Source organism: Harpia harpyja, chromosome 4 (assembly GCF_026419915.1).
Source record: "Harpia harpyja isolate bHarHar1 chromosome 4, bHarHar1 primary haplotype, whole genome shotgun sequence".
Lineage (NCBI taxonomy): Eukaryota > Metazoa > Chordata > Aves > Accipitriformes > Accipitridae > Harpia > Harpia harpyja.
Genome location: NC_068943.1, coordinates 5,759,275 through 5,784,251, shown reverse-complemented (window position 1 = coordinate 5,784,251; position 24,977 = coordinate 5,759,275). Strand labels below are relative to the sequence as shown.

The window sequence follows — 24,977 nt, the reverse complement described above, 5'->3', positions numbered from 1 at the left end:
TAAAAGAGAGTTCTATGCACAGGTTATATTATATTGCTGATTCTAGCATTATGTTTGGAGTAGAATCTGCTTAGGTGGCTATCCTCATACAAAGGGATGAAAGAGTTTTTCCTAGGAAGAAACTGGAGAAGCAGATGATACCAAGATAGCCTGCCGAGAGTCTATAGAGTTTTAATGTTAAATATCAAATGTGAAGAAACTTGATTAATTAGTCTTCGTAGGCATCTCTTCTGTGTTTCCCCTAGTTTGGATGTCTGCAGCCTCACTTAACATTAGAAGCTGCAGATGCTCCGCAGGCAATCTTCCTATCATCTGCTTCTCCAGCAGTTGTTACAGGCCAGCCATGTGAGAGAATTGATAGCCTTCTGCTCCTTGATCCTCGGTGATGTTCCAGAAAATTAGGCATGATGGCACGTTCTGGAATTCCACTCAAGCCAAATTTTCCCAAATTTGATTCAAATTGTGGAGAAGCTAGGCTGCCTGTTGATGTGGTGAATGAGTGGTTATGTTTTGATGGGATTAGGTTTGAAGAATCTTCTGCTGCCTTTAAAGATGACATTATGGATCAGATGATAATTTTGCCTGGACTGTGTGAATGGATATCTAATGGTCTTGCCTCTAGTCTGGTGCTATATACATTATAATTGTTCCATCTGGGATTGTGTAACCTCTGTTACTTACTGAAGTATCACTGTCTTATGTAGCTGATGCAAATTTCTAATGAGTCTGTTTACCATCTAGCAGTTTTTGGTCAAACCTCTTGTAACCCTCTTATTTCTAGTGCTCCCTGTAACCAGATTTCATAGCAACCAAAGTCAGATGCTTGCTACCGATCAGTTGAGTCTGTCAGCAACTGTTGCCAAGGAATGCTGTTCCTATTACCACCCTGAGTACCAGTTTTTACTTAACGGTCTGATGTTATTGTGGAAATAGCCCTGTGCCTCAGATTCTGCGCTGACCACGTAATGGGAGGATTGCTGGACTTGCTCCGCATCTGTGTGAGGGTGGTTTTCAGGAACCATAGTGAGCAAATGCAGTCCTTGGACAGCCTCCTGATGGACCGCAGCTACTGTTATTTTCATCTTTTTGATTTACACTGTTGGTTGTGTTTATAATTGCCAAGAGTTCAACTACTGGGCAGCTGTAACATTTATAGACAGGATACATAATGTGAATGTTTAACTAAAAGCAGGGCCGGAAGGGACTGGCACTTGCAGACAATATGAACCCTCGGTCATACTACTAAGCTATAGCGGACATGTTCAAAATACCATTATATTGTATTATGTCTAAGAATTATATCACAAGAAGCTCAAGATAAGGATTGTGGTAGTCTGATCTGATGATGGCAAGGTGGTTTCTCCTGACTGCTTCCTCTTACTACTTTCATAACTCTTTGATTAAACAAATCCACATAATTCAATTTTTACTTACCAAAGTTTACAATATAACTGTGTTTTGAAAAGGAAAATAAAATATATGGAAAGCTAGGGTCAGGATACTTGAACTTAAAATGTCCAGGTTGCTCTGGAACATAAGTAAAAGGGAAAGGAGGGTGATGTGCAGACCATGTATTGCAGGTTTTACTGGTGTATCTCTAGGCTTGATACGGACACACTGAGGAAAAAAAACTGTGGTTACAAGGTTTTCACCTCTGGGGAAGAATTGCTGCCTTGTAGACTTAATATAGGATTTTGGAAAAAAAAAAGTTTACCTTGTATTCTTTCCATGGATTCTCAAGAACTTGGTCATTCAATATGATTTGCTGTTTATTGCAGGATATTGCTTTTTTTCTTTATCTTGTTCTGACCTTTGTAAACTGTATTTGGCTAAAATATACCAAAAAGCATCCTTTTTTAAATTGAGATGAGCATATTCAAGAAAGAAAACAAATCACCTAAAGGTGTGAAGTCACTGAACTTAGCATATGTTGAATTTTCCTCCAGATGGTTTTTATTCAGAAATAGTGACTGCCACCATGGTAGCTTCATCTGCCAGAGAGGAACAATGGAAAGCTCAATTGTGGATGAAAGCTGAGAAGGCACACCTTGAAAGTCCCTTATTACTCTAAAATTAAGCAATTGTATTGCCTTCCTAGCTGGGATAATTGGACTGGTAATTGAAGTCTACATTCTTCTCCCAGAGATGATCAAAACGCCTTCCTTTGAAAGACTTTCTGTCTGTCAGCAAGAAATGTGGTTAGATTAAAAGGACTGGGAACAGTCTGGGCTGCACACACCTTCATATTAATTGAAATGGCCTTTCTGCATAGGACAACTTAATGTGGAAAAAAATAATTAGTGGACTATTTTCAGGAAATTCTAGTTACCAATTAGTGATTCAATGAAGAAGGTGTAATGGACACTAGGGTGTGTGGTACCTTTAAGTATAGGCTCTTTCTTAAAAGAAGTCCAACTTTCTCAAATATTTTCTTACCATTATTACTGTCACTAATGAGGCTTAAGTATACAAATTATCATCCTTTCTGTCCCTAGAATGTGTCAAATAGACATTTAAATATTGGGGTAATATTTTGTTTCTCAGAATGAAACAAAGTAGATTATAGTTTAGCATCTTTCACAAAGTGTTACCTACCTAAATGTTGCCATTTTAAAAATAAGCTTACTTAGAGAGACAGACAGCTAAAATGTATGTATATACACAAATATATGCATATATGTGCAGAGGCGTTTTTCAGTCTTCTAGCCTGTGGGGTCAGGAGCCAGGACAAAAACCAAAATGTGGATTTCGCCAGGTTCTGCAGTCATCTTCTATTTAAAATAGTTTAAAATAGGCTTTGTCCAAATATGAAAATTTTGTCACTAAGTTACTTTTTGCACAAGTTTGGTTAAACCAATCTAAAGCCACATGGTTTGCTTCCTACCTAATTTAAGCAATATTAAAATTGGTGTCCATGTTGGAATCTGCAACATTTTAAAGAAATGATTTAGGTTGGCCTGGCTTGTTTGTTTTTTCTCCCTCTGAAAAAAAGATGTCCGTAAGAGACATAGCCTCTTGTTGGGAAGGTTTTCATTCTTTTTCTCTCTCCCTCCCTCTCTCGCAGACGCACGCACGCGTTGCTTTTTTCTGTCAGCTAGCAGAGCCCATCCTTTCCGTCGGTTCAGCTGAGTAACTGTCTCTTTGGGTGACACAGGCCATCAGCCAACGTATAGCCACCGGCAGAACGCCGGCGCGGAGGTGCCTCAGTGCCCCGGGGATGCTGACAGCCGGGAGCCTCGGGCTCTGACCCCGGTGCACCCGCTCCGCTGCCGGCACGGCTTCGGCACCGGCCGAAGCAGCCAGGTGCCTAAAGCCCCAGAGATGCCGCGGCGCGGGCGGTGGAGATCCGCAGGCTAACCTTGCTGGTGCAGGCACGGCCTCATAGCTGATAGGGTTAATGTGTGCAAGATAAAATGGTCTTCGAGGTGACCGAGTGCCACAAAGTGTCTTCATAGGCAATAAAAGGGCTGTCAGACACGTTAGTAAAACTCTTCGGGGGAAAAGGGATCTTTTTTAACCTAGACTAGACCCAAAGAAATTAATATTTGTACAGTAGTTAAAATATAAATAGCTCAACATCAGAAAGGATGAGTATATCTGAGCTCCTCATTCTAGCTGCCTTCATTTTAATAGTTAACTCAAATATTAGATTTGAGATATACGTGCATGTAAGGAAGAATAAAATGTTTAGATTTTACTGGTTTATGTACTAGATACCCTATATTTGATGTCATTTTATAAACAAGTTCTTACTAGGAAAGTTCTGGATACTAGAATGCATAAACTTTAGTTTCAAGTCTTCTAATATATTCAGGATGCTGATTTAGAATGAAGTAGTCTGTTGTTGTTTTTCTTTAATTGGTACCTGTCTTATTGTTGGAAGAATGAAAAAAGCTCCCAAGAGAGTTATTTCTGAAGTTTATGCTCAACATAGAAGAGAGGTTATCAGTAAATCATACTTTATATTTGCCGCATAGAGTTAGTATGCTGGGAGGCAGTATTTTATACTTGAAGATGAACCAAAACCCAAACAAATAACAAAACAAACAAACAAAAACCCCACCTGACTTTGGAAGCTCTTATATTTGTATATTCATCTTTAGATATGGAAACAGTTTCACTTAACTGGCTGATGTGTTCTTTTTGAATCAAATTTCTAGAGTTACAGAGTTGAGTTGTTAAAGGTGAAGGTCACTTCTGAAAACTGTGGAGAAGAAAACCTTCTTGGTGCTCTGTTCATTCAAACACTCCAATTATTTAAACCAGGCTTATGGTAACTGGATAAATTATTCTGTAACTTTCTGAAGTCACAGCAGAAAGTTTCTCTTTCCCAAGTTGAAAGTTAGATGTTCTGGTAGAAACTCAGCAGGAGTGAAGAGGCTTTCAGAGCATCTGCTAATGAAACTAGTCAAGGCTGTCAGATTCACATCTGTTTTTTCTTTGTTGGTCACAAACTTTATTTTGGTAAAAGAGGGCTTGACTACAGTCAGAAGGATATGAAGTCGTAATACTACTTCTGAAGTAAAAGATAAAATGATAGAACTTGTACTATTTTCTCCTATATTGGTTCACTATACCAGCGTGGCCATTTGCTTAGAGTTTCTGTAAAACAGTCTATCTTCTGAAAAATACCCAGAGTTGTAACCTAATTGTACCGTTGTGAGGAAAATCTGTCTCAACAGAGCATTTTTTGCAAAGTTTTCTTATATGCATTGTAGGATATTTTTATTAGGTTGAAGGACATTAAGCTGTATTCTTCTTTGGTTACTAGGGCAACAAGGAAGTCTCTGCTTCGTACTAGACATACAAATTCTCTTCAGGCTATGCAATATCATATAAACTCTGGTATCTATCTGCCTTAGCTCCTACATAGGGATTGATGGGAGAGCAGAAATTTATGCCAGGTGGTTTGCCTCTTAATCCCGTTATTTTTATTTTACTTTTTCTTTAGTTTTAGTGACCCGAAGCTAGGTTCATTGCAAAAGGTCAAATTATTTAGAAAGTAAATAAATGAAAGCCACTATGGCAATGCAGTTCATGTCCATATGTAATGCTCGATTCTACAGACTAGATAGTGGCAATCAAATTGTCAGAGGTGAATTTTGTGATCCAGGCTTGCATACATTTTCAGAGGCTAGATCTGGGTAGTGCTGAAAGTCAGCAGCTCTGACTTCTTGCAGTAAGAAGGTTCTTACCTCGACATGGAGGAGGAACTGTTGCTTTCTGTGTGGTTCTGACTGGACGGCACGACACAATCATTCCTGAACTCTAATCCTTTGGAAGCAGGTGATGCTACTGAGAAGGTTTTGAATTAATTGTCAGGCCTATTCTTGAAGACTGTAAAAGTGTAATTTTAATGAGCTAGAGAAAATCCTATTAGAATAGTTTAAATAAGTTTTGCAGTGGGATTTTTATCAGTGATTATAAATTGGTTAAAGGAATATAAGAGTGTGTTCACTTTAAAGAGTGAAATAATACCTTACAGAACTATAGTCTTCTGGCCCTTTCAAAATGCATATGCATTTGACTATTTTTGCTAGCCAAAGTTTTTACTTTGGGTATCCATTAAGAAGTTTCACTTTCTATAGTTTAAATAAACGAGGATAAAGAGATTGAACTTGTCATTAACTTATGCTTGAGCTTTAGTTAATCCTGTAAAATCTGGTTAATTCACTTTGCTTTCATAATTCTAGGATATATGTCTATCTTGAATCCTGTAAGTATGATTATCAGTTCCTCTACATAAACGAATAGCTATAAATATTTGTATAGCTTTGGCATTTGTTTCTCAGCCCATTTTCTATGGAAACAAGCCTTATGCAACTCAGTTGTCTGCTTGTCTCATCTTCCTCCATCACCTGCCAGTAAGTTTTGAATTCTGTGGCAAAGTTAAACTAGATTAAATGCTAGGACAAGTTCCCAAAGAGGTCGTGGAAGGTCTGTCCTTGGAGGTTTTCAAGACTGAACTGTACATGGCCCTGAGCAAGCTGGCTGAGATCTGCTAGCTGACCTTGCTCTGAGCAGGTAGTTGGACTGGAGACCTCCCGAGGTCCCTTCCTGCCCCAGTGGGTCTGTGGTTTGATATCTGGAACAAATTAGAAATCTAAATAATGACTAAGTTCTATCTCCATTGTGGGAAAGACACCCTGTCAGTGCTCTAGTTGTGGAAGAAACTGTGGCATGTGCTCAGCCCTAATTATGGACTGGAGAATGGTGAGGGGAAGAGTTGTAGGCAGAAGGAAAAACTTTAGAGCTTTAGATACAGCATTGAACGAATCTATAAGAAACTAGACCTACCGTTGTCCTCATAAATTACTTTGCAGACTCTGTGTTTTATAGAAGGGCTGGATGCTGCTTCAGCTTTTACGAATGGAATATTAACAATATCTTGGTCTCAGAGATTTTTCTTTAACCCAGCTACAGGCATAAACTTTGATATATCTGAATTGGTACAAATCTCTTTGGTCACTTCCCTTCTTCTCCCCCACCTTTGTCAATGCTTCCTTATGCAGTAAGTTTGCAGTATATTTAAAAATATTACAGTAATTCATCTAAAGGATTGCATGTCAAGAGATATGCTCCTGAGAGAAATTTCTTGTGACAAAGCATGTATTTATCGATAAATGGTAATGCATGTTAGGGTCACTGTTAAGTTCTTTGAACACAGCAATGTAATAAATTAAAAGTATGAAACAATTAGAATCCGTAGATTTGCTGTATGATATACAGGAGGCTTATATTGCTTTTAATGGGTATCTGCATTTTTCATTGCCTTTGCAAAGGGATGTATTCAATCCTACATCATCAGAATAGGCAAGCTTTTTGACCTTGTAGAAGTTTTGTACAGAGAAGCAAGGAGGAGGAAGAAACCCCTCAGTGTCAGCATATATTTTAAGATATTGTGAGCCCTTGCAGTTTCTGCTCAAGCCAGTGGTGTTGAAGTGAGGTAACAGTCCGAGGCACACCTAATCCAATAGCTTTATTCTCTCTGATGGCAAGCTTGATGTTGGTGCGGAGTCTGCCCTAATGTATCTGTTCTCAATACTTGTAAAGAAAACCTGAAGATTTATGGTGTTACATAGCCTACTGCTCAGAATAACTGGGATGCAGGGTGTTTTTCTCTTGAAGAGCAAGTAAAACTGCTAATGCATCCTTCAAGATGTTCAGATTGCCTCCATTGCTAAGGATGGAAGACCTCAGAAGTGTTTACATGCCATAAGCATTCAGAAGTTAAAGCTGACAGCTGCTGTTTTCTTCAGATGGAGAATGGAGGTACAGAGTTCAAGGGAGTTGCTAGAAATCGCAGTCAGTCTGTAACGGGATGGAACTGAACGCTCATCTCTTAAATTGCGTGTCAGCACTCCTCTCGCTTGATGTTGAATGTGTTTTCTGCAAGGTATCGAAGGATAAAGTTTAATTATAAGTAGTTATGTCTGAAAAAAATGGTCATTTTAAAGAATTGTCTTTTTTTAAGACTTTAAAATACAAATAAAAAGTAGATGGTAGTCTCTTTAATTTTAGTATCTTCCATATGTTGTACATTTGGTAGGTACTGAAAAACTTGACATATCCAGTCATGCTCATTATATTGGAATAAACATTAATATATTAGCATGGCATATGGCTTAAAAAATATTTAAGGTCAGAAAACTAATACGGTCATTAAGAACAATTTTCAGTTATGGACGCAAAGTTTAAATACTTAAATGAGGACTAATTTTCAAGATGTTGAGCCATTCCTACAGCTAGTAGCAGCAATTTTCAAAAAATTAGATGCTCAGCTTTAGGGTCTGGAAATTTTGAGCAAGAACTTTGTATTTAAGCAACTATGCTGTGCCTCATAATTTGTTCATAGTTTTCTTGACAAGTAGACTTCTTTCAATGCAAACTGAGTATAGAGACAGGAAATAAGTGAAATGGATGCACCTGCAAGAATCTCAGATTTGTAGAACATTCTGATTTTCCTGTTGCTTTTAGAAACAGGAGAATTAGTCATGACAGAAAAAGTCAGGTAAAACACTTGCATTCTATATAGAATGGAAACTTGGGGTTACTGCTTTTTAAACTATACCAATGAATAGGAAATTCTTATTTGAAAATTCCAGTGTTCCTAAGTTGCTAAATGTGGCAAGCACTTCAGGATTTCAAAAAGACGATGTTGATGCTCGATTGTATAAGATGAGAATTTTGATTGGCATAGGGAAGGAACTCAAGGATTGAAATATTGTTTGGATATGCTCGCAGCAAACTTGCTGCTAAGCACGTAGATGTTATATATCACTTAGAGTCTTTTCAGTCTTGATAATAGACTTCAGTGTTAGATATTAATTTTAATGGTGGATATTAGGGAGAGGTGTCCTGTTTAAGGTGAAAGCTAACCTCTTGTTTGCGAAGGCTTTTGAGCATCTGACATGCCAGTAGATGAGAACTGCTGTTACTCCTGTCATAGGCTCCTTGCTGTCATCCCCAGTGCTCAAAGTGCTGTTTGCCTGTCACTTTCTATGCCAGAGCCTTACTTCGAGGGGAACTGATAATGCCATTGAACATAGTTTAAACATTCATGGAGTTCTGCAAACTTGCTGAGAAAAGGTCTCCGTAAAGTCTTGATGGTCAGGGATTTTTCTTTAGGACTTAGCTTTAGTGAATAGTGAACTCTTCACCCACAGGGCATGTTGGCAGGCCATTGAATTTTCAGGTGGTATTGCTGTTTTACCGTTGTGACATTTACCATTGGGTGACAGAGCTGAAGGTAGGCTATATCTGCAGTGACTTGCAGGAGCAGGCTGAACACATGGAGGGAGTTTATCGTTACTCTAGTTCTCCCATGAGATCTTCGATGCAGAAAATCCTCTATAGATAAAAATTTCTCTCTGAAGTGATTGGAAACGACCTGGAAAGTTGTGTAGTGTCCTTCGTACAGAAACGATATGCATCATCCTGTTGCCTCTGTTGCAGCAAAGGAACGTAGGTTTACAGGATGGCCTTTGAGTATGTGTATTGGATAGTACCATGCGCTGTTCTTGTCCCTTGAAAGGTCTCAGCTGTAAGCTGCCTAGAAATAATGTGTTCAAGTTCTTTGGTTGAAAAGTGCTTATAGTAACGGCTGGGAAGCAAATATATGTAGTGCTTTGTTACATTGGGTTTTGTTGTTGTTGTTTCTTGGGCTTTTGCTTGGAAGAGAACCATTTCCTCTAATTACGTACAAGCACAGTACCAAGGGTGAGCCTGCCAAACAACTTGAGCAAAACTGGCATTGGTTGAGACTTTTCCTAGACCTTGAAACCAAACTGGAACGTGTAAGCTGACTGTAATAACCACAGAACTGAATTGTCTTTAAAGTATTTTATTTAAGTTGAGGTGATTATTTCCAGAAAGTTTCATGTACAAGAACAAAGATAGTTTCTGAAGCCTCCTCAAAAGCGATATGGTGTGCTGGTTATTTATTATTCTAATATTATTCTTCAAGTTGTTTTACAATTATTATTTAATTTGCTGTCCTATGAGTAAGTACAATTATCCTGACTTTATTTATATACCTCAGTCTATCCATCTGAAGAGTTTGTTTCCCAAAGGCTATATAACAAGTTCATGTCAAAGCTTAGAACAAAATGTTAGATCCCTAGTCCTGCAATTAGGCCATACACTGTTCTTTATAGCAGACTAATTCATGACTCAGCCACCTAATTGCAGTGGGACTTCCAATAAGCTCTTTAACATCTATTCTAAAAATGATTTTAAGACTCTTTTTTTTAGTTGGGAGTTGTTGCTTAAGTAATTAAATCCTTACACAATATAGCTTACAAAACTGAATATTGAATGCAATTAATTGGTAAACTGGAATGACTTGTTTGCATCAGAATGGTAGGGGTTTTACGGCTGTTCTGTATAGATTTACCTGAGAAGCTCTAATAATTTCCATTAGAGAGTGAAGTGCTCAAACTTTGCAGAAACCTACTTATTTTTAGATTTACATATCTATCTCCTGACACATTCTATACATGTATACAGGTATAGGCACATCTTCATTGGTGTATGTTTGCAGGACTCCATGGAAAAAGATACAGCTCTGCAGACTGAGCCCCTGCTGTTGATTTAACTCATAATGTTAAAATTTTTAAAGCTATCAAAATACAAAGAATCAGGGTTTGGAAAAAGTGCAATGTCTTCTCTGGCTGAATTTCTTAAGACAGGGTAATAATTGCTTTAGAAGTATGTATATATTTTTCCTGCAGCTTTGGTTCAAGAATTGGAAGCTTTCAATAAACGGTTAAGATTGTTTGTTTTCCCCTTGACAATTCTGTGGTCTTGCTTCCTCTCATCCTGGTGTTAGAGAGACTCAGAATCAGACTAGGGAACACTGTGTGTCTTTTCTTACCCTCTGAAGCTGATGCAAGTTTTAGCTGTTGAGGATTCTGCATTAAATGTCCAAGGAATTGTGTTAAAGGGATAAGAAAAAGTCTTGATAGTTATGCTTGGAGTATGTTCTTTCTCGATGAGGAAACCTCTAATTCAAGTTATGACAGATTTTACTGCAGGCAATCTAAGTTTGCAAGTTACATAACAAAATAATGTTTAGTAATATTTAAGTATGAATTTGTAAACAATCTAATAGATTTAACTGTCATTTCTGGTACTTTATTTCATATTGCCCAGAATTCTGTTACTGTGTATTTTGGCAGGATTCTGACTACAAATTTTTTGTAAGTCTAAAATGAAGAATAATTATTTTTACTGATTTTCTGATATTATTTGCATCATCGTTGTCCCTAATATCTTTAGCCCTTAAATTACATTCCTTTTTGAAATACGATCAAAACTGCCAGAAATACATTCTTAAAAAAAAAAAAAAAAAAAAAAAGAGAGGGGAAGACACCCTGCATGTACAAGAAGATGATAAAGGTGGTTTAGTACTGGAGACTCCTTTTGATTAGGAATAGTTATCATGGATAGATACCTTTACATTTCAGTGGTCCCAGTATTTAACAGGTAAAGCTAGAAATCATACATCTTTCCATAAACTTCAACAGGACTTAAGCTAGTTATAAGAAATACTCTTTAAGAATACATGGTTTTTTTCTCTTAATTTGTTTTTATTATACAGAAAGTTTCTGCATTTTGGTTGAAGATATTTGGCTCTGATATGAAGCTCAGGCAAAAATCCTAAAAAATATGCAAAACTTCCAGAATGTGACATTAGAAAGCAGGAATCCATTTGAACTTTTTAATGTCTTCTCCTGTACTGGTCCATCTTGCTTCTCCCCCCCCACCCGCAGTTTAGGGGTACTGGGCAATCTCTAGCATGGTTGAAGGTAATCAGATCAGTTTATTAGCCTTGGTGTACGTAAATTTTTTAATTCTTACTCTTTTATTCTTCATTTTTATTATATTTTCACTGCATGTCATCCTTGTTTTTATCTCTATCCAATGACAACTCTAACCAGAAATCTGAAAAGTACCTTGTAAAAGAGATTCAGACATGATGCCAGGTACTGCCCATGTTTTTTCTCTCTGAATGAGAGTGGAGGTATTAAAAATGGGAGGTAAAAATCTCTGAAGATCATTTACATACCATTCATCTTGAGGCTTTCTAAATGTTTTAAGCCGTTATTCAAAGTATACATATTTATCTAAACAGAAATGCGGACGATGTATGTGCCCTGTGAGGTAAGATAAAATATAGGAACTGTTTATCGCTGTGTGGCATGTAAGGCTGTGTAGTCAGTGGTGCATAGCTAGGCCACATAAAACATTTAAAGTCTGTATATTTATTGATTCCACGTGTCTATGGTGTCCACCCTCAGGAAAACTGAAGGGTTTACTCTGGCCTGTTGGTCCCAGCAGCTCGTTAAAGATGGATAACAGGGTGAGTTTTAGCATTGAATAGTTATCTGGGACTGGAAAATACATGCTGGTTGTCTTTTATGTATCTTGCAATAGTGATATCCTAGGTATGATGGTATTTGACTCTGCACCAGCGTCTTTCATGGGGCTATAAATGACTGCAGTCGTGTTATCTCTTCAGGAGTTGCCACTGCTCAGTATCTGTCATATTGGAGCTTAAGACAGGGAGATCATTTAAACAGGGTGAAGTACCGTGTTCTTTAAACGTGTTCTGCAAACACGTGTAATTGGTCTTGCAAAAATTTGTTCCTGAAGAGGTCTTGAAAAGTCAAGCCTTCCCGTGCTGCATTCGAGTATATTTCTTACAAGCTCTGCTATGATGTTTGCCCTAAAATACATACTGCGCTGCGCTGATACAGACGAAACTGGCAGCAGTTCTCACTTTCAGGCGGCCCTCATGCTTTTCATTAGGAATGATCAGTGCTGAGAAAATTGGATTTTCCTGCTCCAGGAGCAAGGAGCAGAACTGTGCCACTTCTCCGGCGCTGAGGGGACAGGCAGGGGGAGATGGGCTGCACGGAAAGGCAAGACCTCTGCCCAGCTCCCATAGTGGGCTGAGCTGCCCTTGCACGCATCCTGCGACGGCGGCGGCAGCAGCAGCCACCTGGCTTTTCAGGACTCTAGTATAGGTGGTGGGGTTTTTAGCCTCTTTTGCTCCGCTAAAAGTATTTGCGAGTAGGTTAGATCCTGCTTGAAGCTTTTGGAAGGATTCGTGAATTCCTGGGTTTGATTTTTTTGTGGTTGTATGGAAGGGTTCTGCATTGCTGCTTTGGCGTTGCAAGGTGGCTCTTTTCTTCCTTTGTAAAGAAGCTGTTTGCCTCTTGGGTCACTGAAATTCAACAGGGTGAAAAGCCTGTGAGGAAGAGATGTTCTTCTTCCCTTCAAATTTCATTAGAATCGCATAATTCCACCACATCCGAGCAATCACCCTTTCCCATTGCGGGCCTGTGCTGCCGCACACCCCCTCAGCGGTGGGTGAGCCAACATCTGGCCAGTCCGAAGCGAAACTCTGCGAATAGCAAGTATTGCCTCCAGGAGCAGGCTGAAGTCGCCTCCGGCAAGATCAGCAGCCGTGGTAAGACGAGCGTTGAGCCAGGGATCTGCCCCGTACTCATCAGAAATAAATTTGCCCAAGATACGCCAAGTGGGGCGGGAAGTTCTGGCAGTGTTGGGAGGTAAAGGGTGGAGAGCCAGCTTGAGCTTCAGGGCTTGTAGAGCTTGATTTAGTTGAGGGCTAGGGTTTCCACAGTGTGTTCCCAGAACTCCAAAAGCTGGGAAGTACAGCATGGAGACCCTCGGGGACTCTGAATGAAGATATAAGCAGGGGCTGGAACCACTACGTGGAACCACATAGTTTCCGTAAAGACCTTTTAGTTCACGTATGGCACTGTCCAATGCACAGTCAATCCATCATCGTCTCGGTATTTGGAGAGTATGACACACAGATGTCTGGTGTGGCTCTCCCATACTCAGCTGGGGTCTGGCAGGACTGATACTGAACTGGATCTCATAAGCCTGTACTGGAGCCAGTCTACTGCTCAGTACCCATGGACTGTTTTCCCATTATTTGCCGTATTCCGACCTCCATTATTCTAGATAATGGATACTGACTTTCCTATGTAGAAAGACAAATTGCGTGACTCTCTTTATATGTGTGTGTATATATTACAGGCAGGCATAAGTGTATATATTTTTTTATATATATAAATATAAAATATGTCACACAGAATATACATATATAAAAAGTATTTTCTCTGTAAAGTTGACTACTCCAAATTTAGGTAATACAAAGATGTATTTTGCAAGAGCAACTTTATTTTTGCCCTCTGAGGAGGTATTTGATAAGATGACATAATGAGAGTTTTGCAGAAATATTTTCTTACACAATTTAATGTTGAAAAGTGGTTATTAGATGAGTCTAGATTATAAGGTGAATAAGGCTATTGACTGTAGGATTCCCGCCTCATTCTAGGCTGTGAAGGTAGGTAGTGAATAGGGTAAATGCAAGAGGCAAAAGCAGGACAAAGGAATACAGAAAAGTGCTTCTATCTGTTCCACCTAATAGTTCCTAGATGGTTCTGTGCAAATAAATTAAATTAGACTTTTCACATCTATCCTGTCAGCTCATCAGTTCTTCTTTTTGTTCTGCAGTGTGAAGCTTCGCTATTTCCACCGGTCCATTTCCCAGGTGCTGAGTACTCATAGTAAACAGATCCTTAGATATTTAGTTGCCCAGCTTTTCTAGGGTTCCTAAACCTTTTTAAGCACTTGAATACTTCAGTGGAACTGGCTATAAATCTGCAACAAGTGTGGGGGTTTTTTTATCTTGTATGTTTCTCAACAAATTGGACTGATCTTGCAGAATGAGAAGAGAGGTGATCTTGTGTTTTAATTCTGGCTCATCTGCTTCTTCACTGAATGCTTCTCAAGTGGCTGCTTTGAATTTCTCAATTTTTCCCACTGGTAAAATTGAGAAGATACAGAATACCTGGAGGAGCTGGCGGTGGGTGGGGGGAAGTTTGGGGCCCTCAGATATCAAGAAGTGCAGTGAAGGTGTACCTGATTCCACTTTCATTGAAGGGTTTTTAATGCTGTACAGCAAATACAATAGGACACATACATCTGAACAATAAAGATAAAGAGAAATATTGAATTGCTGTCTTATCTGTTGAATGCCATCCATCTTATGTAATTAAAGACTATGCTATCATGTGTTTAAACGCAGGAGGACAGATTTCAAGATGCTTGTGTGTATTTTGGTACTTAATGGCAGCTTAGCTCTTGCAAGTGTTCCAAAGGTATCATTGTGCTAAATACTGTATATCCACAGAGTAAGAAATGGATTGTGTATCTTCAGATGGTAAATGAGGATAGGATAAATGGTGAAAGTGAGGGGAATTCTCTACAATTATTGACCACAGCCCCAGACTGTGGATTAAATGACATCTCCATAGTTAGCAAAGAGACAGAACAAAGTTTAGAATTTCAGCCGCATCTTACGGCGTAGCGGGACCAATTTTTGATACTGCTGTGGTGGTGTAAGAGTTGCTGATGTGGTTGGAGAAGTTCCAGGGAGGGATGATGGGGGAGTAATAGGTGGCTTAAGGACAGTGACGTCTTCAACTGCTGCAGGTGTCAGCCGTGACCGTCGTCTGTCCACAGCTCAGACTTGGTCAAGTGATTTGCCTCAAAGCAGTACTACTAAGCTAATATGAAGTAGAAAATCAGGTTTAAATTAAGAGGGAACCATCTTGTTTCTCTCAGATCTTCGTTTAGTTTAAGTGCTAAAAGCCATAATCAGATTTTCTCTCAGTCCTTGTTGCTTTCGTGAGAAAACCTGTGTAAGAGTATTTTGGAAATGGGCCCAGTGGTTTTTTTCTCTGCTATGGCAAATACGTAAATTTAAAACCTGACTGAACACTTTAGTTCCGTGGCTGAAGAGGGTTTATGCATGTGAGGATGAAAAAAAAAAAAAAGTAACGCATTTTAATTAAAAAAAAAAAAAAAAGCCACGAATCCCTTCACAAGGAGGTACAAAGTAACAAATTCCTTCATAGCTTATATGATCTATTGTGCTGTCCAAGTTGGTGTTGAAGCAGAACTGTGATAGTATTACCTGGAAGTTAATTTTTTTTTCTTTCTTTTCAGCTTGTTTAACTGCTGTAATGATGTGAATGCTGCGAGGCAGAGTTATATATTCTGTATTAGCTAATACATGTTTTTATATAGCAGTACTTTTGTGTGTATACAGTACTTGAAGTGGGCTACATTTCCTGAAACTTCAAACGAATTTACTGGCCCTTTGGTTTTCTCCCTTTTATTGCTAATCTGAGAGTTCCGTATATATTAACCTAAGATAAATGTACCCTTGAAAGGGAGAATGATGCATCCTTATCGCAAGCAGGAAATACAACATGATACGTGTTCAGGGAGAAGGAGGACATAATGTTGAAGGGAGAGTTGGACATCCATCCTGTTCTTACACCCTAACTGAGATTGCCAGCACAGAAAATATTATTATATTACTAGTTTTTGTAGTGTGGAAGTGTTCCTGACAGATTTCCTGGTGGGAAAGAAAATTCAGAGGAAGAAGCATTCCCTAAAACTCCAAGAAAGCTCTGGGGGGAAAGAGATGAGCAACAAATGGCTAGAATGTGAAATATGCAAAGCATTTTTTCCATGTAAAATTTTAAGATCATCCAAATGTCTCTTTCCTGTTGGGTCTGTACTGTTTGCAAATAGATGTTTACAGTTAGAATTTTGCCGGTTTTGAAATATAATTATTGGTGTTGTTTTTGTTTTGTTTTGTTTTAAACTGTAGGTATGAGAAGGTGCCAGTAATTCTGGTTGGTAATAAGGTGGACCTGGAAAGTGAGAGAGAAGTGTCGTCAAGTGAAGGCAGAGCCTTAGCTGAAGAATGGGGCTGCCCCTTTATGGAGACCTCTGCTAAAAGTAAAACAATGGTGGATGAGCTCTTTGCGGAAATTGTTAGACAAATGAACTATGCAGCACAGCCAGACAAAGATGATCCATGCTGTTCTGCATGTAATATACAATAGCATTAAAAATGACCTAACCTGGACTTAATTTGCAGAAATTTTGTAAGGTGGTAAAACTGTCTACTTCACTTCCTGGTTTGTGGGTCACTTGAAATACATCTGTAGTGAAGTAGCAACATTAACTCAGAGCTGAGCATTGAAAGTCAATCACTGACTCTGAATATAATTGGGTTAAATGACCACATCTCACCCGTTTTTCCCTTTGAGCACCTGCAATTTTATGGCATAGCCAGTTGATCTACAGGGTTGTTCCAGTTGAGCGTGCGTGCGTTGTCATGTCAGACAGCAACAACAGCAACTATTTCCGAAGAAGCTGGAAAACTTTTGGAAGTGGGAAACAAAAGCAGCGAAGAGAATACGTCTGAAGACCATTCACAACTAGCATAAGCGCGAAAGGAGAGCCAAGCCTTTCAGTGTCTAATTACCGTGCTTCGGGACGTGCGCTATCACTTGTGGCCAAGTTTGTTCAGTCAAATATGTTGATTTCACCAGAACTTCTGACAGTGTTAGAAGAAGAGGCTACCAGAGACCTATATATATAGTTTGGATTTTTTTCAAAATCGATGCTATTATTTCTACACTTTATCCCACATCTTGAAATAGAAGACATTGAATCAGTGTGTGAAATGAGAGGCAAGATCTGAAAACAAATGACGGGTGAAGAAACAGTCTGGCATTGGAATGTTTTAAATCTTTCATTTTGCTGCTCAAAAATGGAGGATTGCTTCAGGTTTTGGTCTGCAAAAAGCCAAACAAACCCTCTGTTTACAAAGCAGGAAGCATCTTTATTTATCACTTTACTGAACCAGGAGGAAGCAACTGTGATGAAAAAAAATTGCTGAGCCTTACTAACAAGGAACACTTTAATAGATTAACTAGTACCATCTTGTAAGGAAAATTAAGCCATGTTGCATCCATATGTTCCCTTCTGCAGAAACCTCGTGGGACAGTATGAACATCCTGCATTTTTAAGTTTGTTAAAGACAACAGTTTTTCTTGCCTTTAAGGGCTACGTTCTCTGGTGTGATCCCTAACTAACCTTTGAAAATCAAGTTTGCTATTTGATAGCTTTAATGTTGAAAACTTAAATTGAATAACCATGTGAAATCATTTGGTTCAGAGGTGAAATAGTTATGGTTGTAATTCCTTAGGTGAGTGTGGAAATGGCTCTTTAATTGCCTGACACACTATTCAAAGGTTGCCCCAATTATTGGAGTGTTAAATGGTGGGAGCAAATATTTTATTTTGAAAGGATGCTCGAGCTCTGACTTGCTAGTTTCATAGCAGTGAAGTATTTATCATTTGCATGACTAATGGCACAGAAATACCTATTCCGAAGTCTTACAATCAAAGTATAGAAAAGATTTCAATCACAATGTTTAGATTTTAAATGCTGGAGAGATTGTCTTGAGCTGGATTTTTATAGGTAAAATTGGCCATAAAAATACAGAGTCACTGAGCCTGTGGTCTAAATAACACCATGCGTTTATTAGTTTTTCAATCTTGTGCAGTAACAGTGTAGTTCCTTGTGTTTAAATGAGTGAAAACAGGGGTGCTGGGGTGTGTGCGTGTGTGTGTTGAGCGTGTATGTGTGTGTGTATATGGCCCTTAGAAATGCTGTAATTGGAGTTAGGTTCGAGAGTTTTGCCTCCATCTGCAGAACTTCCTAAAAACGCTCTCATCTGCTACAAAGGAAACTTGAGTACAAAACGCTTTGCAGATTTTCATACATAAATATCCTTAACATTTTGAATTATAGTTCAGTGGATGATAACTAAAGGAAATCATATTAATGGAAGAGAACTGGCCATCTCTGCCCTTAATCTTTCAAGACCTTTCCACAACCGATGTATCACAGGGCATTAGATGTCGCAAAACATTAAGCCTTACTAGAACGTAAATGTAGCCCGTTTCCCATCTACCTTGCAGAGCTTTCGTTACTGTACTTTGTTCTCTTAGGGAGATAGGCACACCGTTTATGTCTGGCATCTGAATGCCCATGCTGGGTGCTCTGAATTGCCCTCCTAGAGGCACCTACCTCTTTCCATTGACTATATAGCAAACTTAGGCTTTTAACTTTGGTCCTCCGAGTCACACAACTTACATGCCTAAACTAGATGGTATGAATGTTCTCTTACCCCCCGCCCGCCCAACGGGTCAGCCGCCATGCTTAAGCAAGATGTGAGATGTTGGATTAATGATATTTCAATGTTTAAAATATCTAGATTGGGAAAGGGTTTATTGAGCAGTACAACCTATCTGTAAAACAGCTTGTCAGTGCGAGATCCACTGCAAAGCGCTAAAAAAAAAAAACCCAAAACCCAAAAAACCCCAATTTGAAACCGAGTTGGAAGTGCATGTTATGCAATGTTATTCACAGAGATGTTAAAATCTTACCTCACAGATTGTTCATCAACCAAGAAAATGGCATGAAGTACAATATGAACAGCCTAACAAGAAGTTCATAATATAAAACAGATGGGCTTTTAATATAGGAAAAATTGCACAGTAAATCTTTAACAGAAAATATTAATGAAAATATCTCCCGGTCTTGTTTCTTCATTACACTCTTATATTTTCAAAATAATAGGCTGTATGTAAGCTACCACACAATGTGGCGGGGGGAAAAGCGTAAGTGTTGTTTTTCATTGTATAGTTCTGAGGAAGTAGTTATGCACTATTTGTATTTCCACTAATGTGAAGATAGTGGAGCTTGAATCAATGACAGTTGCACTCGACAGATTTTTCAAATTATAGGGGTAGCAGAAAGGGAGGTTGGTGAGCCACACGGCAGCTGCGTGGCTGCCCTGCGGGAGTCATTGGTCTTGGGTCACTGTTTCGTTTGTACCCTGACAGGATTACCAATTATAGTATTTGAAAGTTTCTTATAACATGCCTTAAAATATTATGATTTGTTCCAAAGACCCACTTTTCCTTTGGCTGTTCTTGTAGAGCTTTGTATTTTTCTACAAAGACAGCATTTCTCCAGTTTTGTTTTGTTTTGAAACGTTGCAACTTTTATTCTTTTAAGCTATGATAGTGAGAGCAACTGTTTCCTCTTTCCCTTAAAAATACATACAAAAACCAGTCACAGCAAACAAACCAGAATCAGATCAAGAGTATTAAACATAATTGCATTGGGTTTTGTTTTGGTTTGGTTTTTTTCTGTCATGTCTGTCCCCCCGCCTGCCCCTTCAGAGCATCAAAAAAATTTTGGTGACACTTTCTGTTCTGGTTCTAGCCTCTCCCTAACCCCAGTGCTACAGTTGCCATTACTTTTCTGTGGGAAAACTACTGGTATTTGCTTTCCTGTATAGAATGTTGCCTAAAGATGTCAGCCATTTGGTTGGGGGGTTTTGTGCATGTTTGTTTTTTATTTTTATTTTTTTTTACCAGTGTGCCGTCAAAGCACTGGTTAGGCTTTAATTGTGAAACTCCGCAACAAAAGCAAATGTTTGACAACTGCAGGAGGCTTTTATCTGCATTGTTGTGCATCTGTTAATTCTTGATCAGGGTTTGAAGAAAGACTGAAGTGGGTTCTGGAATCAGGCTTAACGCTGTTGATTTGGAGTTTCCTAGGGGTGAATTAATGTATTTCACAGTTAATTGTTGAGCTCTAATACAACTGGCAACTTAAAATGGGGCAACAGTTTGTTTTGTAACAATGTCAGTTGTTTAAACCTTGATGTTTCAAATAAAACAAGAATTGTACATAGAACTCAATGCAAACTCAGCAGTTGTATTTGGAGTTAAATTATTTTAACAAATAAATTTATTTAATGAAATCTCCCTTGCATTTCCTGTATTGTCCATTTTGATTTGATCAAAAAGTTCATCCAAAGCTGACAAGGGCTGCCCAGTAATTTCAAACACCACTGTCAACTATTTGCGGTTCAGCTAAGTATTTCTTGCCAAAATGCTCTTCTGGTACAAATTAAATAGCAATAAGTAAAAAGCAAATATGCTTTAATTTTTATGGATGGATGCATGTTGTGATTTAAGTTATAAGCTTGATAAAGAATCATAGAAAAGGGGTTTTTTGTTTACTTAGAGGGATACACGTCAACAACAATCACTAAGACTCAGTGTTTGATAAGATATGGTTCTTGCTATGGCAAGAGAATAGTGCTTATTGTAAACTATAATACAATGATGTATGAACTTGGGCAATATATGATACAGTTAATACGCAGAACTAGTTTTATAACATTGAGGTTGCAAAGGGTTAAAAAAAGGGTTGTTTGTTATATCAGCTGTTCAATTGATGAGTGTTTTGCAGGCTTTCAGCACCATACAAAAGGAGTTAGTGTTAGAAAGAACTTCAAAAACAATTAGCCTTGCAGAGATTTATAAATGAACAGTTGAGCTAATGCTAACAGGATTATTCTAGCTAATTGGCACTGATCAGCAGTTACATTTTAGTCATGCCAGTATCACTAAAATACCCTGTTTTCAGTAATGATGGGTGCTTGGTAGTCTCTTGTTTTCATGTCATGCCTGCCATAAGGAACAAGAAGCCTGAGGCTGGCACATCTTAAAAGCTCCTAGTTCTATGGATAATATAGAAGGCTGACACATACTGCTGATTTTATGTTTTTGATTTGCCGTTCATTCTTTAAACCAGTCCCAGGGGAACTTTTGCTGATGGGTTCTTGCAGTCCCTTTAATTTAGTAATATCCTTCTGTTTTGCCTGAGAACATACCTATACAGGGACAACAGGAATTCATTGGGCTCTTTTGAACAGTTCAAAAAAATGCCAATGTGCAACATGCTCTTTCCAAATAATGGAACAACTAGAAAAACTTTGAATATTGTACTCTTAACAAATGCCTTCTCTGGGACCATCTCCCCCCACTTTTTTTAAGCTACTGCAGGAAACTCATTAAGTCTCTGAGAAGGCTTTGTAAAATATTTTGACTGGAAATAAATATCTTCTTATCAGTCCTCCATGGGTATCAGTCTTACTGGATGACCAGTCTTTGGTCACTACTTCTGCTGCTTGACCGGGGAGTCACTGGACTACATCTTCTATCCCAAGTTACGTTCGGTAGTATTCTCTCCCTTGCTGTTTACGGGCTGCTTTGTGCTTTCTTCTCCATCGAAACGGCATACTTTTTCTGAGAGCAGGAAGAATTATTCTGAAATTGCTGACAACTGTTTTTATTGCTCTGTCTGGCTCACACAAGTGTACGTGGTATGTAGTCATGTCTTCCTTTTGCAGGCACCAACTTGATTATTCTTTTCTAACAAGGATAAATTTCCAGCTTCTGCTGGCTCTGGATGCACTAGCGCCCTAGTCAGTTGTCTTATACATAATTCCTGTTCTGCCATAAAACCTGCAGAAAGACCTTTTCTGTTTTCCTGTGCTAATTGCAGTCATGGAATTTGCAGATATTTTGAGCTGCAGGTTTCTCATCTGTCTTCATAGGGAGGTCAGTTAATGCCTGTTAGAATATGTCTGGATTTTGACTCCGGTTGTTACTTATTTGGACTTTGGTTGTCTGATAGTTGACACAAGTTTTTCTTACCTTCTCACATTGGAGGTAAAAAGTATCGAGTTAGTGTAACACTTAAAATTCCTTTATTTTTTTTTGCCTCAGCTCCTATAATTACACTCATCATGTGGTCTCTTAATATTTTCAAATGGCGCTTCTTGACAGGTGACTGTAAAAGCACTATCTCAATAGCTGGGCTATTGTACTCAATACCTAACTGTATTGAGTTCTATCTGTTCGAGCTTTACTAGATTTTGTGCCTATTTGCTTAGCGAAACCAGTCCAGCTTGGAAGCAGGAACTGGTGTTGCCCTAGCTCAGTCTCTGAGGCACGGGCCAGGCAGAGCCCACACCGACGTTCAGACAGCGGGTTGCATTTACAGCCTGGATTACAAGCGGGTGGATGGAAAAGCCGCGTTGCTGTGAACTGGGCACTGTGCAATAGTGGAATTGCTAACAGCAAATCTTCATCCCACTCTGCTGGAACTGTTTTTCTGTGTACTTTCAAGCGCACTCATTTTGGTTTGACTGGAATATGAAATAGTTTAGGGAGCACTGAGAATTTATTTCAAACTTTTCACGGTGCAGTGACCACATACATAGGCAACTGAATAACATGCCTGCCTGCTCTTCTTAAGAATGTTTGCAAGGTCAGACAGCCACATAGGAATCTCACTGAAAAATGGAAAAGTGAGGTGGTTCATTGGCAGGAGTGGAGGGGATTGAGGATGGATCTAGGTAAAGAGGTGAAAATATAAAACTGAAAGATCATTGAAGAAAAATATGTGGGTAGACTGAGGGTGTTACATTAAATGAGAGAAATACATTGTTTATCGCAGACCAAGATTAAGAGTATTCCTACACAAAACCACTTATTAGCTAAAGTTAGTAGGTAGATCAGAGAACTGGGTTTTAAGAGTAGCCTTCTACAAGACATTTCTTTTAATTGAAAGAAGTATAAAGCTGCTTCTTGAGATGTTGAAGGGAAGGATTCTCAATACTTGGATTTTTTTTCTTCTTTTAGAATCCTTGTACAGTTTAATAACCAAAAGGCGTCATCCCCAAATACTTGAGATGTGGCACCTTAGCTTTCCAGTTGTGCAACACAGTTTAGAAAAACAAAACACGCTTTCATCCAACAGCTCAATATACTCTGATTACAGCTCTTTTGGCTATTACATAGGCTTATTTTTACTATCCACCCTCTGTTCTTGCAGATGGAACAGGTAATTGAACTGAGTAAAGGTTGCCTAGCACTTTCCAATATGAGGCAAGGTGATAATTTTTTTGCTTTCCAAACTATTTAGTAGATCTCCAGTTTTCTCAGGGTGATCTATCTGTCCAGATTTGGGGGTGGTTGGTTGTTGTCTCTCTCTCTCTTTTTTTTTCTTCTTTTTTTTTTTTTTTTTAATAGTTCAGCTGTTTCTAAGGTTAAAACAAAGGAAGATGCATCATTCTGTGTGTGCTAAATTCCTGAAAACATCCTGTTAAGATCTGGTGCCTTTCTGGTTTGAACCACTGGGAAATCGCCTTAAAACCCCACTATCTCAGGACATGGGTCTAAACTTGGCCAAGTTATAAGCCTCTGAAAAAATGGTTTACCCAGTATGAAAAGAGAGAGAAGCCTGTATCCAAACTCTTCAGCTGCCACTGGATATGCCTTTGTCCCTTTGTAGTTCATATATAGCAACTGCTGGGTGCAAGGCACAGTCCTTGTGCATATATATATATACATGTACACACTGGGTAGGAGCTGAGAAACAGAGTGGGAAAGAGTAGGACGAGGCTGTTCAGCAGGGAGGGTTTCCAACTATAGATCTTTATGTATGTTGTTCAAGAAATAGAAATCAGCTTTGCTGACAGTGAAGTCCTCTAGGAGCAGATTCAGAGGCGGACTTCATTAACACCAGTGGTACAGGACTGGTCTGAACACAGGAACATCACAACCTGCCTGATGGCTCATGACCGACACAGTGACACAAGAAAAGCTTTCCAAAAGTGTTAACGTAATTTTACTTCGAAGCCTTTCTCTCTTTAAGTAAGGCAATAATAAGTTAACCTTTACAGTATTTGCTGTGTGAGATTTTAATTACAGGAACATGAGTAATTGATTAATCCAAAGAAGATGGGATTCTGAAAGCAAAACGGATGACATGTAAGTGTCCTATTGATAGAAAGTAAATGGATGAGGACTCTCAATGCACTTCTCAAGTTCTCTGTGAAGCCTGCTGTAACAGGGTAGGATTCTTTCCAGACCTGTGTATTTCTTTAACTGCTTTTTAGCTAAAGTTTATGTTTTTCTGTCTGGCTCTATTGTAAATTTGTTTTGGGGAAGGCAACCCTTAAAGTGACTCAGATGCAGTATTGATTTCATATTTTGCTTTGTGTTTTAAGATGGAGGGAGATAACCAAAAACTCTGCTAGCTCTGCCTAATATTTCAGGGAAAGATATGGCTGTGAAGATTCAAGGCTTTCCAGAAGTCTTCATAAGAGTAGGCACCTCTTTATTAGGTGAACTCAAGCACCCTTTCTTGATGAAGGTGGTATTTGTGGTTATTTCTGGGAACGTGCATATTCAAACAGTCAGAGACCGTGAAGTGTGGGTGTGCATTTACAGTGTGTTATCTACTGGTTCCCCTTTTCAACAGGGGAATTCTGTGTGACATGCATGATATTTACTCAGATAATCCCTAATCTCTGCATTTGAAGTGAGAGGTAGCTTATCAGGCAGACATCCTTAATCCAGGAAGATAACATCCACCTGGAGACAAGTTGTATGAGATGACAGTGGGGAGGGGGCTCTTGTCTCTGCTTCAGATCTAAAGCAAAATGCTCATTTTCTGGGTCACTTTTCATGGTTACAAGAAATTTGAAGAGTAATAAACATTGTCTTCTCCCCGTCAGGAGAAGGCAGCCCCAGTTTCAGAGCTCTTTGGTTTGTCCGGAGACATACATTGGTAGAAACTTCACGTTTATCAGTATGGAGGAAGGATAGTGACAGGGAAGATTTACCGCTCATCAA

General features: G+C 38.9%; 1 protein-coding gene across 1 annotated transcript in view; it reads left to right on the top strand.

Annotated features, from left to right (window-relative positions):
* Positions 1-20,245, top strand: part of RAP2A (RAP2A, member of RAS oncogene family) — a 32,225-nt gene extending 11,980 nt beyond the window's left edge. Inside the window, exon 2 of the mRNA XM_052785751.1 lies at positions 16,223-20,245. Coding sequence (XP_052641711.1) covers positions 16,223-16,460 — 238 coding nt within the window. The 3' untranslated portion in view covers positions 16,461-20,245. The remainder of the gene's footprint in view (positions 1-16,222) is intronic.
* Positions 20,246-24,977: the final 4,732 nt, after the last annotated feature.